Below are 18,466 nucleotides of genomic sequence, written 5' to 3'. Positions count from 1 at the left end.
ATACGAGAATACACAGATAAAGAGGAAGATAAGGGCAGGGCAGTGGCTCACCTAGTGAGCATACATATTACAATGTGCAAGGACCCAGGTTCGAGCACCCAATCACCACCTGCAGAGGAAAGCTTCACAAGTGTTAAAGCAGTCCTGCAGGTGTCTCCCCCTTCTCTGTCTCCTTCCCTCTTGATTTCTCCTTGTATCTAATAAATAAACAGATAAAACCAACATATATGAAAATAAGAGGTCCTCCTGGATCAAAAGGAGTGAGATTCAAATTTCAAATAATAAAAAGGAACATCTGAGGGTCCAAGGCAAGAGTACAAATGGAGTCTTACAGACCATGTGTCTAAAAATGTAAAGTTATAAATCAAATTCAAAATAAAGTAGGTTCTTCTACCTTACGACCTAGTCATTTGACAATTTTTGACTTCTTAGAGCTGTGTGGTGGAATATGATGGCTCCATGCCCCTCTAAAAGAGTCCCCTGTGTGTAAGTGAACACCACAGTCCACATGTCCCAACTGAGCATCATGTACACACAGCCATCCCTTGATTAGAATCCCTTGGGGACATAGACCTAGGAAAGAGCCTCCTCATGTCCTTGGTGGAGGTTTGAGTGCATTTAGGCAAGTGCATTTAGAAGCCCTGGGAACCCGGAGCACAGTCTGGTTGGGGCAGGGGAGAGCTCCGAGTTGTCACGTTCCCAGGTCCTTTCAGACTCTTTGTGCTGTGGAACGGGGTTCAAATGGATCTACAGGTTGTTTAATAACAGCAAGAGCTAATATCCTGCATGCCATCTGCAGTTTACAAGCTACCTTGGCATAGTCAGAATTTTGAATGTAAGATTAAATAATAGCTTCATTTTATAAATGAGGACACTGAGGCTCAGAGAATTTTCCGGAGAACTCTGATCACAAGCCTCAGGCCCCCTGACTCTTCCTTGTTTCAAGAATCAAGGTGGTTAGTCCTCTACCCAACAGGCAGTGCCTGAGGGTCTTGAGCAGCAAAAAGCAAGACAAAGAGATTTCCTGATACCCTCACCGTAGCCAGTGGCCAGTCAGAGAATCCCAGCTGGTGTGGCACTAGCAGGCCTGGCACATCTTGGCACTTGACTTCTCTCCTCACAGATCTGTGTGAGCAGAAGGCAAACCAGAGACAATGCTTCACTGAAAGTTACCTTGACAAAGCAAGGCCAGACTTCTGCATTCTTGGCTCACAAAAATATGTTATTAGCAAATGCAACCAGTTCACTTTCTGTTTCAGAAAGGGTGTCTGCTTGGGAATGGCTTATTTCCCTTTTTGAGTCTCAGCAAAATGAAAAACAGTTAACACCCCCTCAGCGGCTAATGAGCTCCAGAGAGCAGGTACAAGGTGTGATTCCACCCCTAGCGGGAGGCAGCCCTCTACCCCCACCTGCTGCTCCCTGGTTATAAGAATGCCTGGGAGGGAGGGAGGCCACAGCTTCTTCCCAGCTGTCATCTCCAAGCTGCAGGCTGGGGCTGCCTTGCCCCTCACCCTTCAACCTTTTTACTCCTTCATCTCTTCTGAATATTCATGGTGAAGGGAGCAGGTAGAAAAGATACAGCTGAGGAGTGCCAACCTAGAGATTGGGGTGAAGACAAGGAGCATGGCACTGAAAATGCCAAGGTTTTGCCCCAAATCTGTGATTATATCTGAGGAACGGCTAGTGTCCACATGTGTTAGCTGCTTTAAAGACGTCCTAGTGCTGAGCCCTCAGTGGGAACAGGAGCAGATGGGCTGCTTGCTTGTTCTCCAGCCAGGTGTGAGCTCCAGACAGCCCCTCCTCAGTCCTTTGTAGTCTAATGCCATGGTTCTCAAAGTAGGGTTCCTGGACCATCAGCATCAGCACCACCTGGGAACTTACTATCAAAAAAATACCAATTACAAACTATTGTATTTTACTGTCAACTGTAAACCATTAATCTCCCAATAAAGAAATTTTTAAAAAATACTAATAACTCACCAATATGTCCCAAAGTCTCACCTTTCCAGACCCCACCCCACTAGGGAAAGATAGAAACAGGCTGAGGGTATGGATAGACCTGTCAACACCCGTGTCCAGCGAAGAAGTAATTACAGAAGCCAGACCTCCCACCTTCTGCACCCCATAAAGAATTTTGGTCTATACTCCCAGAAGGATAAACAGGGAAGCTTCCAGTGGAGGGGGTGGGATATGGAACTCTGGTGGTGGGAACTGTATGAAATTGTAAACCTGTTTTTTTTTTTAATGTTATTTAAAAAAAATATTTATTTATTTATTTATTTATTCCCTTTTGTTGCCCTTGTTGTTTTATTTTTGTAGTTATTACTGATGTCATTGTTGTTGGATAGGACAGAGAGAAATGGAGAGAGGAGGGGAAGACAGAGAGGGGGAGAGAAAGATAGACCCCTGCAGACCTGCTTCACCCCTTGTGAAGCGACTCCCCTGCAGGTGGGGAACCAGGGCTCAAACCGGGATCCTTATGCCGGTCCTTGCGCTTTGCGCCACATGCGCTTAACCTGCTGCACTACTGCCCGACTCCCATAAACCTGTTTTCTTATGATTTTATTAATCATTATTAAATCACTAATTAAAAAATGAAAATTCTCATGCCCCATCCCAGAGCTATGGAATCAAATCTGAGAGTGGGTTGAGCAAGCTGCCATCTGTCAAACATTCCATGTGAACCTAATGGTGGCTGCTGCTGTGGTAACCCTTGGAGCTGGCGTCCTGGAAGCCAGAGAGCCTGGCTTTGAACCTCAGCTCTGCTACTCTGCACTTGTGTATCTGAGTCTTAGTTTGGGTATCTCTAAAATGGGAATCATGATACTTCCTCAGAGTGTGACTGAATGGATTAAGTGAAATTATGTGTTTCCATGCTTGGCTTATGGTGCTCAATAAACCATGGCTCATTCAGTTCTCAAAATCAGATTAGACTGTGTGACCTCAAAGGTCACCATGTTAGACTGCATCAGATGTGGCTTCTGACTCATGCCTATAGCCATCTCCCCATCCTGTGTCCTGTGTCCTGCGACCAGTTCTCAGTCCTTGACTGCAACTGAAACTGTTGATGGATTTGGGTTATTTTCCAACTTCCTTAAAGAGCATCTTCCAGACTTCCTCTCTGCAGTTATGTCACTGGAGGCTGCATTTGGAGGCAAAATCTGTTAGATGTCTCCAACCGTTCTTACTCAAAAACCTGAGGCTATAATGACCTCATAGTCTATGGGGGCAGAGAGCTTTGTCATCAATCCCTTTTACAGACAAGGCAACTGAGACAAAGAAATAAGAAGTCAGGATTCAATATCAGGCAGTTGAGCTCCAGAAATCCTCATGTACATCATTGTTCATGTACAGGGACATGGTCTAAATGGGACAGGTCATTGTAGCTTGGCACAAACAGGTGTCCCTGTGACAGTCTGATGAAAGCTGTGACTTCTATCTCCAGGGGGATGCACACATAGCTGCATACAGCCTCAGGGTTCCATGCTCCTCTCATACTTCCAGTGGTTCCCTCTGAAGACCGACTGAGTAAGGCTCTTGAAAGGAAGTGTAAAGGACGTAAGTCAAGACACTATCATTTCACCTGATCCAGGCTGTTGGGTGAAATGCTAGGGAAAGGTCTGCTGTCCTGTCAAGAAGGAAGTGTGTGAGCCCCAAGCTGGGAGTGTTGGGTTGTGTCCAGAATATGAGCAGGATTTGGGGTGCTGTTCAATCTCCCTCAGACTTAGGACTCAATAAGGAAGAACTGCTTCTGGGCACAGGTCTGGTGCCAGCTGGTCAATAGTGACCCAAGTATCATCCTGCTGAGAGGCAGAATTAGACTCTGTGGCCTGGGACCCATTAGAGCTCCAGGTGTGTGTATAAGTCAGGGATGGGAGGTATGGTCACCCCAGATTTATTGCTTTACTTGTCTCATGTCTAGGAAAGTGGTCCTCAGTTCCTCCCCGCCTCCCTCCCCCAGAGCGGATACCCACAAAGCATCCGATACAGAAGGTCTATGTGCTGAAGTTCCCCACCTGTACCCCATACTCTATAAGCCTTGTCCTCAGCCTGGTTACCTTTATGTGGCAAGTGCCTATAAAGCCTGCAGCCATACTCACCATAGACCAGTGAACACAGAATTGCTGAAGGCAGGCTGGATGACACCTGGGCAAGTTAACCCACCCACCTGGAGGGCGGCATAGGGCAGTCCCCACCCTTCTCATCCAGCATGCAGCCCCAGGGTGTGTGTGTGTGTGTGTGTGTGTGTGTGTGTGTGTGTGGTTGGGGGGGAGGGAGTGGAAATGAGGCTGTGCTTGTTTACAACAAATGCCTTTCCAGCTGCCTGACACCTGGAACCTCATAGAACTCTTAAAAGAGACTAAAGCAGTACCTTCTCACTCTTATTTACTGGACCTGCATCCCAGAGCTGTAGGGAACAGGGCCCAGACACCAACCCCCCTACCATCCATCATATTCTCTTTTTTAATTTGTTTTTGCTTTCAGGGTTATTGCTGGGACACGGTGCCGGCACTATGAGTCCATTGCTCCTGGTGGCCATTTTCTTCCAATTTATTGGATAGGCCAGAGAGAAATTGAGAGAGGAGGGGGAGGTCGATAGGGAAAAAGATAGACACTTGCAGACCTGCTTCACAGCTCATGAGGGGTGTCTCCCCTCCCCCTCCATCCCACAGGTGGGAAGCAGGGACTCAAAGCAGGATCTTTGCGCCGGTCCTTGCACTTCATACTATGTGTGCTTAACTTGGTGCATCACCACCCAGACCCCTCTTTTCTTTTCTTTACCTCCCTTCCTATTCTTTCTCTTCTTTCCATTAAAACAAACAAATAATCATTATGTAAGCAATAAGATTAACTCACACTGAGACAGGCTGGGAGTATGGATCAACCCGTCAATGCCCATGTTCAGTGGGGAAGCAATTACAGAAGACAGACCTTCCACCTTCTGCACCCCATAATGACCCTGGGTCCATACTTCCAGAGGGATAAAGAATAGGAAAGCTTCCAGGGGAGGGGAGGGGATATATTCTGGTGGTGGGAACTGTGTGGAGTTGTTCCCCTCTTATCCTATGGTTTTGTCAGTGTTTCCTTTTTATAAAAATAAATAATTAATTAATTAACTCATACTGTGGGCCCAGGACACCCTCTGACTTCCAGCCAAGAACAGGCGATGTTTTCAGTGGATGCACAGGGCCAGGGGGCCAATGATGGGGGTCCTGCAGGGTCATCTTCATTACTTCCTGCTTGGATCATCTGTGGCTGAGACATGGGTAGGAGTCACCCTGCAACAAACATGTGAGCCCTGGTGCAGCTCTGTATGTAGGCTGAGCAGTGGGTGTAACTGCATGTGACAGGCTGGCCCAGAAGCCAGTCACAAATCTGGGATTTCTTATCATCTCCTTTATTCATGAGGAACCAGGCTTCAGAAGGCCAAATGACTAAGTCAAAGGGGCTGATGGAGCTGGGGAAGTTTCCTGATCCCCCCTCCTAACTGGAGTATGCCCCACATTTCTATAGTCCAGACCACCCAGCACCAAGCAGCAATTATACTGGGGTGATGGGCAGGAGCTGGGATAGGGAAGGTGGTGGGGAACTAGGAGGGTGGAGCTAGCAACTGCAGTGGATGAGGTAGGACCTAGAAGCAGCCCAGGATAGGACCTAGAAGCAGCCCAGGATCCCAAGACTAACAGAGTGGAGTTGGAGGGCCTGACATGCACCCAGGGCCAGGTTTGAGGGGGCTCAGTCCAGCTAGGGGTTTGGCCAGTTGCACTGGTCAGTCACCTCAGGTCAATGCCAGGTTCAGGACCTGGGTTCTGAGCAATATATCTACATGGCACATGCCAGCTGGGACATGCAGTGAGCAACGGAGCAACAGGTGTCAAGAATCGAGGAAAAAGTCAAGGTTTAACCAAGGGGTGGGCGGGGACCTACAATTTAGGAAGACCAAGGTGTGGTAGTTGTCCATGCCACTGAGGGACTTTGGATAAGTCACTTAATCTCTCTGTATTTATCCACAAATGGGAGAATAATAGAGGCATGGCACTTGGCACTGATGCCAGGAGTCTGGGCAGTTGGTGGAAAAGCAACTCCGGGTCTTTAGCCACAGGCTAAACCAGGTACTGCCTCCACCTGCTTGGATGCTGCTGGAACCAAAGGTGGACTAGGAGCTGGTGTGACCTCAGGTGGTGGGAGGAGGGCAGCAGTGTGGCAGGTTCTAAGCCAAGTTGGCACAATGCTGCCACCAAGGAAGTGATGGTGGCGAAAGAGATACTAGATGGCTTCATTCAGAAAGGCTAGAGTTGAGACAAGCATGGACTTCACACTGAATTCCACTGGAATGAAATATCTCAGCGCATTTGGGGACTTTTTGCTCCTGCTCGGAGTTTGCTATCTAAGCACTACGTGGTCTGAGAAGTTGAGCTCTCCTCCCACACCATATCCAAGCTGACGGGGATGGGGGCGGGGGTGAGGGGTGGTAGATCTGCTCTGGGGAGCACTGGTTGAAGTCAGAAGAATAATGGACTTGTGCTAATAATGTCTACCCCTGACTCCAATTGGAACATACACAGAGGAACAAACATTTCCTGAGAAGTAGCTGTCAGCCACGAGCTCAAGAGTCTGCTAACTTGGCTGCCTCTGGCTTGCTGTGTTGGCTGAAAGGATGAAATGAAAATGTGTATGGTCTGGAAGTAATACAAGGGCACCACTAAAAACTGCCACTTGAGGTTCCATCAGAGAACTCTAAGACAGGCAATTTCTCAGGGATCTCTACCCCAGCCCCACCCCCATCACTGAAAAACTACCTTCTCTTTAGCAAGCTTCTGGGGGACAAGGTTAGGGGGTGGGGGGCTCACAAGACTTGACACCCACAGCAGCCAGGCTACACTAATAGTTAAAGTGACGGTGGTGGGGAAGATGAGGATGCCTAAAGCCCATCAGCTCATCTGCCTAGAGATGAATTCCCCCCCACCCCTTTCTTCCTTGAGAAGGTATCTCCTTTGTAAAAAAAAAAAAAAAAAAAAAAGATCCTAAATAGTAAAGTGTGTAAGAAAAAACCATGAGCAAAATCTGGACAGTGGCCCCACAAGCAGCCAGCTCCTCCCAACTAGTCATCCCCCTTCCCCCATCCCCCCGCAGGTCCCATGAGGGCAGCCATCACCTCCTCAGGCTGTGCCTCCACCTCCACCTCAGGTCAAGAGGCAGGCTCTCCGCTTTCCTCTTCCCCTTTCACTTCACGCTGATTTTAAATTGCTGGGCTGGTAGGGACACTGCTTGTTTCTGAAAGCTATCCCCCTTTAGGGAGCATGGGGTACTCCCCCATACACACACACACACACACACACACACACACACACACACACACACACACTTCCTTCTCCACCTGTTACAAATGGTCTTAAATACAGAAATTGCTTTTTAAAAGTAAAATAGACCTGTTACTATTTTGTCAAGTATTCGAGTTTGTGATGAGTCACCAGCCAGACTGATGGCCCAGTGATGGACAGCACTAAATTTGCTGGGGGAGAGAGAAAGAGAGAAAGAAAGGCAGGCAGGAAAGAAGGAAGGAAGGAAGGAAGGAAGGAAGGAAGGAAGGCAGGCAGGCAGGCAGGCAGGCAAGGATCCCGGTCACCAGCTCCCACCTGCAGGGGGGTCGCTTCACAGGCAGTGAAGCAGGTCTGCAGGTGTCTGTCTTTCTCTCCCCCTCTCTGTCTTCCCCTCCTCTCTCCATTTCTCTCTGTCCTATCCAACAATGAACGACATAAACAACAATAATAACCACAATAACAATAAAAAACAACAACAAGGGCAACAAAAGGAAAAATAAATAAATAAAATATAAAAAAAAAGTAAAAAGAAAGAAAAGACGGAGGGTTGGCGTAGGGCACCCAAGAAAAACCCTGGGTTGGGGGTGAGGGCGGATGTTCAGCTTCCTGGGGTGGGGAGGGCAGGGGAAGGGAGAAGGGAGGGAAGATGGGATGGGACACACTCTTCTGGTGGTGGGAATGGTGTTTATGTACACTCCTACCAATTTGTAGTCATATAAATCACTAATTAATATGAGAGGGGAAAAACTGATTGTCTCAAGCCTTCTAAATCACAGACTGAGTCTTTTGAATACATAGGCTGAGTCTTTGATATGTTGACTCTCTCTTTTTCTTTAATTAATTAATTTATTTAAAAGAAGGAGACATTAACAAAACCGTAGGATAGGAGGGGTACAACTCCACACAATTCCTACCACCAGATCTCCATATCCCATCCCCTCCCCTGATAGCTTTCCTATTCTTTAACCCTCTGGGAGTATGGACCCAAGGTCATTGTGGGTTGCAGAAGGTGGAAGGTCTGGCTTCTGTAATTGCTTCCCCGCTGAATATGGGCATTGACTGGTCAGTCTATACTCCCAGTCTGCCTCTCTCTTTCCCTAGAAGGGTGGGTCTCTGGGGAAGCGGAGCTCCAGGACACACTGGTGGGGTCATCTGTCCAGGGAAATCTGGTCATAATCATGCTGGCATTTGGAACCTGGTGGCTGAAAAGAGAGTTAACATACAAAGCCAAACAAATTGTTGAACAATTATGGACCTAAAGGCTGGAATAGTGCAGATGAAGTGTTGGGGGGTACTCACTGCAGACTATTGTGTACTTTTGCTTTCAGGTATATATTTTGCCCTAGTTTATGGATACGTGTGAACATATGCTCTTACGGGACATAGTCTATATCTAGGTTTTGGGACTTTGTTAGGAAGTGAACCTCCTGGAATGGAATTAGAGAATACTATGAAAGGAAAGTTCTCACACAAGTAATGAGGGTTAAGGGTTGACATTCCATGCCTGACGTCTCTGGACACAGTCTGAATTGAAGCATGCTGAGGTGGCACTCACTGTGTTGATTAAGTTGGGATCGGCAGATGCAATATTATTTGATATGAATTGAGAGAAGCATGCAGGAAAGTGTGTCCCACCATAAGGTTCCAGGACTGGGGGCAATATGGGCTCTATAGTGGAAATGTGAGGTTCCTGCTATCTTATGGTTCAAGAAGACAATAGATATTGTTATCACCACATTAGTTGGTAATTGGGTTAACTTTGAAATATCCCTTTGTTAGGATTTGCTGTATAATACCCAACATCCTGTATATAGCTGTGCCACCAGTTGCTTCTGTTCTCCCTGTTCTAGGCTTTTGAGAGAGGATATGTTGACTCTCTTAAAAGCTTAGACCAGGGAGAACAGAAGCAACTGGTGGCACAGCTATATGCAAATAATGTCAAAGGACATAAATTATGGTGATGTTGTATATGATATAGCAAATCCTAACAAAGGGATATTTCAAAGTTAACTCAATTGCCCAATAATGTGATTATAGCAATAACTCTATTGTCTTCTTAAACCCTAAGATAGCAGGAACCTCCCACCTCCTCTATAGAGCCTATATTTCCCCGTCCTGGAACCTCTAGGATGAGGCTCACTTTCCTGCGTGCTTCTCTCAACTCATATCAAATGATACTGCATCTGCTGATCCCAACCTAATCAACATAAGCATACCTCAAAATGCTTCACTTCAGACTGTGTCCAGAGACGTCAGGCATGGAATGTCAACCCTTCACCCTCATTACTCGGGTGAAACCTTTCCTTTCATAGCATTCTCTAATTCCATTCCAGGAGGTTCACTTCGAACAAAGTCCCAGAACCTAGATATAGACCATGTCCCATAAGACAGAGCATATGTTCACATGTATCCATAAATTAGGGCAAAATATATACCTGAAAGCAAAAGTACATAATAGTCAGTATAAAGTTCATAATGAAATAGTGTCTACTTAGACTTAGATACCCTCCTCACCTACTTCCTATTCCAGTTCTCTCACTTACTCCAAAGTTAACCTCATCAAAGCAAGGACTGCAAAAGCTGAATAAGATCAAGAGTCTGGCATACTTTAACAATGACTCTTTAGTCACTATCAGGCCACCCCATCAGCTGGGGCCCTAATCGGGGAGTCCTGAGATTCCCAAACAGACATGATGGGCCTAGACCTTGAATAAATCCCGCTCTCCATTGTTACTGGTCATCTATATCAGGAACAACAAAACAGACCCCTTTGTGGGCCCCCATACTTGCCCTCAGCTTAGATCAACAACAGTAGAGAATGTTCCATCCACCGAAGGGAAGCTGGACAATATATTCTATGCTACACCTGAGGAAGATGGGTCGATATTGGGGCAGCTTGGAATGCTCCTACTCATGACACAGAATGTGAGCTCAGATCTACAGGGATGCTCAGGTCACATAGGCTCCTAAGCTGAATATGAGCTCCAGATCACATCAAATTGATGGGGTTTACAGTCAACAATATTTATACACCTTTCCCATATTAGGGAGCTATTGTCTTCTCTGATCCAGCTTTCTGTCCCTTTTCCAGCCATGACATCATCTCCTCAGATAGTAATTAGGATCCACCTGCATATTAGACTTCAGGCTCAGGCAAAAATAAATAAATAAATAAATAAATAATAAAAAAAACCACTAGTGTCATTTTTGCTGGGTCCCCTGAAACCCTAGATGTCACCTGACGCGATCTGAAGAACCTGATTCACAGACTCCAAGGACAAAACTTTTTTTGCTGCCTGTCTGCCCTTCCTGCTTCTGCTTTGTCTGTCACATTTTGGCGGTTCCAGCTCACTCTCTACAGAAAAGCGGAATTCCAGTGGCTGACCTTCCTCATGCAGCGTTTCACCCCCTGCCATTTCTCCTCCTAGTCGCCTACTTTGGACTGAGACTTCTATTGGACTTGCTGGTTTATTCTTTGGACACGTTACACAATTTTTACAGCAGCTTCCTTCCCTTCACGCTGCTGGCTTTTCAAAGACTAACCCTGAGTAGTTCATAGACTTTGCAGACTGTTGCCTTGAGGACTATACAATGTCAAATAGCCCCTCTGCTTGGCAGGCCATGCCCTTCTGCCTACAGGTCCTGCCCTTTGAGGTAGGAAACGCCCTCATTACGAACCCTTCCCCCGCCCCAGAGACAGGGAACGTTCCTTTGTGCACCAAGCCTTCCCTTGACATCACACTGGCTCTTACCGTTCCCCTACTTGTCCCTTCCTGTTTTGTTATATCATTCAGGTTTATGCCCAAAAGGTTTCTGCTCACCCCTACACTACTATTCCTCTGTCACAGATGGAGTCTTTTACAAAAGATATTGAACCATCTTAATGCGATGACTAGATAGAAAGATAGAGTAAGATGTAGAAATATTGTGAGGAGATGGTTGAGCCTGGCAGAGCTTAACCTATGAGATGAGTCCCTCCAGGTAAGTCTCTCTCTCTAAACAGGGGTTGAGTACAGGGGGAAACACATGAATCTCACAAGGTTGGCGGCCATTTAAGCCTTCCCTCTCCACAAAAACGTTCTACATCTTCCCACCTGAGCACGGCATTCCTTAAAAACATTTAAGCCTGCTCCACTCTATACATTTCCTTACTGTGTCTATTAGATATAAAAGAAAAGGGGGGAGATGCTGTGCAGATGTCTCCCCAAGGCTCTGCCACTCTACACAGAGTATTATGGTACATTCAGGGCTTTCCCCAACCAATCCTGTCCCGACATGTCACTCTGGGGTGTTGACCTAAAAAGTCCGCCTATTCTCCCTCCCCTCGCTCGCTCTCTCTTGCCCGGTGGTGAGGTAGCAGGGGACGGCCATTTTTTTGGCTGGCTCCACGTGGCCTGAACCACCCGTCTGACCCAACAATAAAGATTTGTGTTCCCTCTGCGCTTGGATTCTCTCTCCTTCGCATCCTGCCGCAGCATTAAGCGACACACTAGTATAGCCACAGGCCCTTTGAATGTAACTAAAATATGTCTACTAGCTATCTACAAAACAGAGACACACACCCCCCCCCCCAACTGCTCACCTGCACTATTCCAGTCTTTAGGTCCATGATTGGTCAACAATTTCTTTGGCTTTGTATGTTAACTCTATTTTCAACCACCAGGCTCCAGATGCTAGCAGGATGCCAACCAGACTTCCCTGGACAGACAACCCCACCAATGTGTCCTGGAGCTCTGCTTCCCCAGAGCCCTTCCCCACTAGGGAAAGAGAGAAACAGGCTGGGAGTATGGTTTGACCTGTCAACACCCATGTTCAGCGGGGAAGCAATTACAGAAGCCAGGCCTTCCACCTTCTGCATCCCACAATGACCCTGGGTCCATGCTCCCAGAGGGTTAAAGACAGGAAAGCTATCAGGGGAAGGGATGGGATACAGAGTTCTGATGGTAGGAACTGTGTGGAGTTGTACCGCTCTTATCCTATCATGTAGTCAATATTTCCTTTTTATAAATAAAAAAATTTTAAAAAAATACCCTATACCTCAGAAAAGAAAGAAAGAAAGAAAGAAAGAAAGAAAGAAAGAAAGAAAGAGGGAAGGAGGAAGGAAGAAACCCAAAGGGGAGTTTTCAGACTCAGGGGAGGTTTCAAGGGGAGGATTTATTTAAATTCTATTTTCAATTTTAGTGTAAACTTCAGAAAACTTCAAGGGTGTCCTCTTCAGTTCTCCGGTCAAAAAGTGGGAGTATGTACTAGCCTGAGACGATGAGCGACCTGAGCTGCCACCACTGGGTGGGTTGTTGCTGGCTTCCTGGCTTAATTACCGCCTGCATGCAGGATGCCCACAGCTGGTGTTCTCCAGAGGAGAGACTTGATTTATGGCTTCCAGGACTGCCACTTCTTGGGGGCAGACTCTGTTCCTTCCGTACCACTCTTCTTCTGTGAGAACTCCTCGTCTGACTGAGCTTCTTTCCCTCTAATTCCCAAGGCAGGCTGCTCCCCTGAGAAACAGCCTTGCAGAGGCCTTGAAGGGATGCCCCAGCCCCAATATAAATCAGCATTTGTGTCACGCAATCATGAATGCGTGAGGTCACAGAAGCTGAGGGCCACTTTCTGAAACAACAGTGTCAATATACACAAACCACCCCAAACCAACAGGACAAAGCAGCACTGAATTCTGCTGACCACAGCTTTCAAGTTCTACTGATGTTAAAATCAACTAGCTCAGGCAAGTGAAGGGGCTGGTGAAGGGGCTGTCGGCCTCACTGGATACCTTCTGTGCCTCCAGGCCTTTCTGTTCTTCCTGCCTGTTCCCTGGCTGTGGTTGGGAAGTGGAGGAGATGGGAGGAAGAGGCCACACTTTATCTGGCACAGCAGGCTCTTTGTGCCCCCCCCCACCCCCTTGCCCTTTCAGGCCTGGTGTAGAATGGTTTCAGTATTACTAGTTCTGGAATAAAATGCACAACCCCCTGGGGTTCCTACAGCCACTCTTTAAATATCTTCAAATTACCCAATTTGAGAATGCTCAGAGCCTAGTACAGATACCAATAAGACTATCATATTTATTATGCCCTTGAACCAACTGCTTGGCATGCTGTAATTATGCCCTTGAACCAACTGCTTGGCATGCTGTAATCAGGAACATAAGAAGATCACACCCTGATCTGAGTCACAGACCACATTAAGGGTCCCTGAAAACCCAGGGTTGACAACGTTTGATCCTTAGTAGACAGAGGCCCTCTAGAGCCCAAGTTTAGGGAATCAGGGCTTCCTGGAAAGTCAGTCTTGCTGGGATTCTCAGTCTGGTGTATGGCTGTTTCTCACAGAAAGCTGTGGTCTGGACAGGCTAGGAATGTGGATTTGAATACTGATGGCCCCAGGGAGACTTCCACTCCAGGGAGAGCTGAGAATCCAGTCATTTGAGAGAAGGCAGGCAATCAGCCCAGGGTTTAGCCCTTGCTTTGTAACAGCTCAGAATGCAACACTGGCAACATTAGAGAAGGGCCCTAAAGATCAGATGTTAAGTGTCAGTAAAGTGCACCCCCCATTTTGTGACTGTAACTTGTGATGGCCATCTTATTACTCCAGTGTCTTACAGTCTGCCCTCTCAGGAATTGTTCTGTTCAAGTGTCCAGAGTGTTTCTGTTTGGCACAGGGATGGGGCAGGTCAGCAGCTCCTGGGGAGAGAGGAGAACTAAGTATGCTCTGTTCTTTGCACCAAGCTGGGTTCCAGCCCTCCTTCTCCCAAAGCCCTCATGCACCGCACAGCAGTGATGTTCTTGCCGTGGACCCTCTTAGATGAGATGCACCAGCAAGGCAGAGAAGGCTGAACCCAGCATCAAGCCCAAGCACACGTAAAAGGACATCACCACGCCTGTGGCCTCCGCCAGTTCCCGGGGCACTATCTTTGGTCCATACATGAGAGCCAGGGTGCTCAAGTACCCGTTGCTGAACCCCAGTAAGGTGGTGAAGACTGCTGGGTAGACGTCAGACCGGAAGACCACTGTCTGCAGGTGGATCCGGGGCTGGTAGTTACAGAACACAAAGAGCGGGACGAGGCAGGTCCGGAGGAGCACAAGCCCAGGCAGCACCTTACTTTTGGGTCCTGGCGCCTGGACCCAGGCTGTGATCTGTCGGCCGCACAGGTCAGCGACATTGTACAGGAGGAAGGTGGTGAGGGGCACAAAGAACTTGGTGGTCCACAGTGAGCCCGAGTCCTTGTTGAGGGACTCGATGTTGGTGGAGACGGCAGGAAAGATGAGGCTGGTGATGAAGAAGAGGTAGATGATGCAGAAACCGAGGCCAGAGGTCTTCTTCAGGATGGGGCAGAGTGGTGGTGTTGAGGAGTCGCTGGATCTGGGAGCCAATAAAGGGGTTTGGGGGGAGTCCTGGGGCAGGTGGTCTTCACCAGTAAACACGTGGGCTTGCCTCACGGGCCTCATGTAGTACCTTTAGGGGAGAGAGGGCACATGGTCAGAAGACCCTGAAAGCAGTCACCTGGGATTTCCTGGTCAGGGCGGGCAAGACAAAGACGGACCCGCCCAGGTGTACAGCCTGAGACGTGTCCGGGAAGGTGGTCAGACGAAGGCCTGCACAGTCCTTGGCCTGCCTGCCTCAGCACTGCCTGGAGGGCTGGCTGCACTCTGTTCTGTGGTGGTAGCTGTGGCACAAGCAGTGACAGAGCAAGCCCAGCACTCACCACCACAGGGTAAACCTGGGCTCCAGGCTTGCTTTGCAGGTGTTTTTGTTTGTTTGTTTTTTAAAGAAAAAAGTAGAAAGCCATTTTAAAAATAAGGTTTCTTGCAACTTGGGAGGTGGCACAGTAGATGAAGTGTTGGACTCTCAAGCATGTGGCTCCGGGTTCAATTCCCTGAACCTCATGTGCCAGAGTGATGCTCTGCCTCATCTCTTCAAACCCTCCAGAATTCAATCACGGGCCCCGGTGGTGGCACACTTGGTTAAGAGCACATGGTACTAAGCACAAGGACCCATGCAAGGACCCAGACTGGAGCCCGCCTGCTTCTCACCTGCAGGGAGGACATTTTACCAGTGGTGAAGCAGGTCTGCAGGTGTATTCCTCTCTCCCCACTCAATTTCTCTCTGTCCTAGCAAATAAAAAAAAAAAAAAGAAAGAAAGAAAGAAAGAAAGAAAGAAAGGAAAAAGGAAAATGGCCACCAGGATGAGTGGATTCCTAGTGCCAGCACCAGGCCCCAGCAATAACCCTGGAGGCAAAAATAAAATAAATCATGTATGTGTTTGTACATATTCATTCATGCTTCCTGCAATGGACCCAGACACAGTACAGAAATGAGACAGTAGAATGAGAACTCCCACATCTAGTCTCACTTCTCAGGGAGACTGAACACTGAATATCTGTTGAATAGTTTCATTCACATACAAACAACACCAACACTCACACAGCCATACCACACACATAGTATTACACTTCTTTTCTTTCTAAGATTTTTTTTTTATTGATTACATGTGTGAGAGAGTTTTACATGAGACAGACAGACAGACAGACAGAGAGGCAAGCTAGAGCACTACTCTGTAACATGCAATGTTGGGGGAACAAAGAGTATCTCAGCCTTGTAAGACCAATTCTCTATCAGCTGAGTTATTTCCCTAGCCACCAGGGATTCCTTCCTTTCCTTCCTTCTTTCCTTCCTTCCTTCCTTCCTTCCTTCCTTCCTTCCTTCCTTCCTTCAGCTTGCTTCCTTCCCTCCTTCCTGCCTTTCTTTCTCTCTTTTTCTATTTTTTTTTTAAGTATTTCTTTGGTGGTGCTGGAAAATAAACCTACAACCTCACACATACATCATAAGAATGGGATGTCGTCCCAGTCCAATTTTTGTACTATATTTTGAGAGAGAAGATTGACCAAAGCACCTCTCCACCATCCATGGGGTTTTGTTGGTGTGCCTTGGTGCACACATGAGGTGCCAATGATCAACTAGGGCCTCATCTGTAGTAAGACAAGAGCTCTACTCTAATCCAGAGCCACAGAGCATGCGTAAGCCAAAGTGCAATCAAATTATCCCCACTGTAAAAATTTCCTGCACCAGTACAACTCAGGAACACATCCTATTAATTATACATATTGTCTAACAGCCCAAACACATGCATAACACTGCATATCAATGCACACACACAGCTGTCTGAGAGCAGTAGTGTGTGGCCACCCTCTCACAGACATGCGCAGCACTGCCTCTGCTGTGCTGCCTTAATAGGATTTGACTTTATGGGTACACACAATTTAACTGTTCTACTGATGGACACTGAGGTGAGTTCTGATCTCTACTCCAAACAAATTTATAATAAATAGCAGTATAGATAAATCCTAGATCAGTAGGGTAGATTTCTAGAAGAGGCACTGCTAGATCAAAAGCATTAGCATGTTGAAAGATACTCGTAAAACATTCTCCACAACAGGTAGAGCCAATTTATCTCTGCTCCGTACCTTTCACCCACTTTCATTAAGTCACCTTCCTTTTTAATTGCTATGAGAATACCTGTTTATTTTTTTAAAAAATAAGTAAAAATACTGACACTCAATGAGTGGTCACTGAATTAGTGTCCTGGTTTACCATCTAGTGTTTCCAGTAGAAACCAGCTTCCCACCTGAGAGGGTGCCTGCCCTGTCACGCATATGCCCTGGGTTGCGGGTGTGTATGTTGGGGTATTGGTGCTGTGGTGACTTTCCCTCTCTCCCTCTGTCTCTTTATCTGAAAAAGTCAGCCTGGACCAGTGAAACATCAGAAACAGCAGCAGCAGCAGCAGCAACAACAACACAACAGTTGTCTGTGTCATGGACCATGTTTGGCTACTTCTGGGTATATCCCTGGGACAGAACAGACCTTCAGAAGAAAACTGTTGAGGGGCTAGAAAGAGATAGCTCACTGAGCAGGGCATGAGTCTTGCCATGTGTTTAGCACAGGTTCAAGCCCTGACACCACATGTTAGTGCTAAGGCCCTGGGGAAAGTCTCAGTACTGTGGTATCTCTCTCTTCCTCTTTTTTCTCTGACTGAAAGTAAGTCAGCTCTGGTGCACTGAAATCCTGCAAGTGCAAGGCCCTGGCTCCACAAAAACCAAATAAATAAGGAGAAAGTATAGGATTACTAATCTACTGAAGTATCTCTTTTCATATTTCAGCAGTGAGTATTAGTAGTTGTTTCCATTTCTGCTGCTCTGACCAGGACAAAGGGTTGACCCATGCTGGCTTGTTGTCACTCAGCCTCTCTGGGCATCAAGTATCTGAAAAGCAGGGGATGTTGGCTGAGTGTATGAACAAACCTCACATAAAAGCTTTAGTGTGCATGTGGGAGAACAGTAGCCTGGGGCTAGCTGGGCTCTGGTTTCAGCCCTACTTGTGCCTCCTGCGTGATCTTAGTCCAGACTCTTCCTTTTCTGGTCCTCCGTTTTCGCTATAAATTGGAGCAGTTCAGGGTATCGGGTGGTGGCGCACCAGGTTAAGTGCACATAGTGCGAAGCGCAAGGACCCACACAAGGATCTGGGTTCAAGCCTCCACTCCACACCTGCAGTGGGGAAGCTTCATGAGTGGTGAAGCAGGTCTGCAGGTGTCTCTTGTTCTCTCTCCCTCTCTATCTTCTCCTCCTCTCTTAATTTCTCTCTGTCGTATCCAATAATAATAATAATAAAGGCCACCAGCAGCAGTAGATTCATAGTGCTGGCACAAAGCTCCAGACATAACCTTAGAGACAAAAAAAAAAAAAAAAGAAGAAGAAGAAAAATAAAAGAGGGGGGGAGCAGTTCTGAATCAGGGGCTTCTGAAGCCCACGGGTCTTCTCATCCTGAATGTACACACACAGATAACAGCCAGTGGGCAGATGGCTCCCCAGAGTCACTCTTCCATGTGATGCTGAGTGGGGCAATTCTACCCTGAGTCCTGCTTTGTTTCACAATTGCTGTTTAGGGACAGAATCATTGTACTTCCCTTTCTACTCAGCACCACGTCCTTGCCTCGAGTCTGCACTGAGAAGGCTCCCCACCAAGTTCCTCTGGTTGAAGCTCTTCCTCAAAACTCCTTCAAACCTCACTGTCTAATCTCACCCCTCAGCCTCCAGTCCCTACCACAGAGGCACCCAAGGTTACAGGGGGTTCAGTTCCTCCTGGGCAGGATGGAGAGGCCC

At 47.2% G+C, this 18,466-nt stretch overlaps 1 protein-coding gene across 4 annotated transcripts in view; it reads right to left on the bottom strand.

The window, feature by feature from the left end:
• Positions 1 to 13,352: 13,352 nt before the first annotated feature.
• SLC29A3 (solute carrier family 29 member 3) overlaps positions 13,353 to 18,466 on the bottom strand; it is a 55,402-nt gene continuing 50,288 nt past the window's right edge. For all 4 annotated transcript variants that reach the window (XM_060201443.1, XM_016195327.2, XM_060201312.1 and 1 more), the window contains one exon: positions 13,353 to 14,765. In XM_060201443.1, coding sequence (XP_060057426.1) covers positions 14,111 to 14,765 — 655 coding nt within the window. In that variant the 3' untranslated portion in view covers positions 13,353 to 14,110. The remainder of the gene's footprint in view (positions 14,766 to 18,466) is intronic.

Source organism: Erinaceus europaeus, chromosome 1, assembly GCF_950295315.1.
Source record: "Erinaceus europaeus chromosome 1, mEriEur2.1, whole genome shotgun sequence".
NCBI classification, from domain to species: Eukaryota; Metazoa; Chordata; class Mammalia; order Eulipotyphla; family Erinaceidae; genus Erinaceus; species Erinaceus europaeus.
This window is presented reverse-complemented; position numbering and strand designations above follow the sequence as displayed.